The sequence below is a fragment of the Galeopterus variegatus genome, unplaced genomic scaffold (genome assembly GCF_000696425.1).
Source record: "Galeopterus variegatus unplaced genomic scaffold, G_variegatus-3.0.2 Scaffold48, whole genome shotgun sequence".
Classification (NCBI taxonomy): Eukaryota; Metazoa; Chordata; class Mammalia; order Dermoptera; family Cynocephalidae; genus Galeopterus; species Galeopterus variegatus.
This window is the reverse complement of record NW_007726159.1, coordinates 983,613-985,312: the sequence shown is the minus strand read 5'-3', so window position 1 is coordinate 985,312 and position 1,700 is coordinate 983,613. Positions and strand designations below refer to the sequence as shown.

The 1,700-nt window shown below is 28.8% G+C and overlaps 1 protein-coding gene across 2 annotated transcripts in view; it reads left to right on the top strand.

Annotated features, from left to right (window-relative positions):
* The window catches only part of RMDN1 (regulator of microtubule dynamics 1), a 35,368-nt gene that overhangs the window by 13,918 nt on the left and 19,750 nt on the right, over positions 1-1,700 (top strand). For both annotated transcript variants that reach the window (XM_008572589.1, XM_008572582.1), the window contains exon 3: positions 394-481. In XM_008572589.1, coding sequence (XP_008570811.1) covers positions 394-481 — 88 coding nt within the window. The remainder of the gene's footprint in view (positions 1-393; positions 482-1,700) is intronic.

Below are 1,700 nucleotides of genomic sequence, written 5' to 3'. Positions count from 1 at the left end.
CATCATTTTCTATAATGGATAGTACTTAGCAACAGAAACAAAGACTTTGTGTGTGTAGAGGGTATATGTACCATAAATTCCTCACAGGAAATTGCTTTTCTCATTATTTCAAAATGTATGTATTATATTCAGTCACTATCAGAATAAACTTGCTAATTTTTTATTTTCCATGGTTTCAGTAAATCATTTTTTATGATAGCTTCATACTTATTTCTGTTATAGATGTTTCAGATTTTCTTTTCTTATTGGTGAATTTCTTATCCTTATTGGTGATTTCTGTATCTGATTTTGTTTGCCTGCATATAAAATAGTTTGTTTCTTAGAATTATTGCTATCCTACTTGGAAAGACCTACTTTGTTGTGTCTTTTTTTTTTCTATTATAATCTTTGAAGTTGAAGAAATCCTTGAACAAGCAGACTATCTGTATGAAAGTGGAGAAACAGAAAAACTTTATCAGTTGCTAACCCAGTACAAGGAAAGGTAGGTAATGTATGATAAACCTGGGTTTGTGGTTTCCTAAAAATTTTCATGTTATTTAACAATTTTATGATCCTTGGTGCTTGAAATTTTTGTAATAAATTATTGTAGTTTTTTACTTCAAAATGTGTCTTAAAGTTTAATTTATAGTATACTGTTTCTTTCTTACAGTAGATGACTCAGAAGTGCTACCTATATCTGATTGATTTAGAAAAGGTGGTTCTGTTCTAGTAGAATGCTATAATTTTTCCATTTTGCCATTTTGCTTTGGATCATACAAGATAGTCATTGAGCATATGTCTATCTCATCTATCTATATTTTATTTTTTCATTCCTTCTCTTTTAAAATAATTCATTATTGGTATAAGATTTAAATGAATTCACTGGGATTTAGGATGATTGTATGCCACTACTGAATGGTAATTATGTATCACTTTAGAAGCACAGTCTTTCAGAGAAACGAAAAATACCTCCTTTTTCTATTTTTAATATTAGATTACATGTTTAGTCTAAAATATCAATGTGCACTCATTTTGGAGGGAGGGTGAAGGGAGACTCAACTCTATAAAGTAAGTCAAACAAGGCTAAATGGCATTTCCAGATCACTAATCTACAATCTATGTCATCTGCTAAAGTAAAAATATTGAGTAATTTTCATCTTTCCTAGATTCCCAAAACGTGTTTTCTCCCCAAGACCCATCAATTTTACTTCCTAAATATTTGCAAGATCAATCTTTACTTCTCCATTTTCCCCTTAGTAACTTGAGGTGGATGGTTTGGCATTTTATAGTCATTTAGTGATAACTTGAAAAGTAAGCTGTAAGGTAATTACTACATATTCATCAAATAGTAAATATACTGTTGCTACCATTAGTTTCAAAATTTTATGAGTGCTATTTTTTTGTTTAAAAAAGAAATATATAAAGTAGGTTTACAGGTAAACATTTAGGCTCAGTTGATTAGAGCATGGTGTTGTTACACCAAAATCAAGAGTTCAGATTCCCATACTGGCCAACCACCAAAAAAAAAAATTAAAAAATAAAATAAAATAAATAATAAATAAATAAATAAATACAGGCAAACATTTAATGAAAAGGAATTTAAGGTTAGTTTTAGAAAATATTTCTGTTAATTGTGGCTACTACTTTATTAACCATTTCTTATTTTATATAATTATATTTAAATGACAGTTCTACAAGGATTCCAATGCCCTTACTTGAAA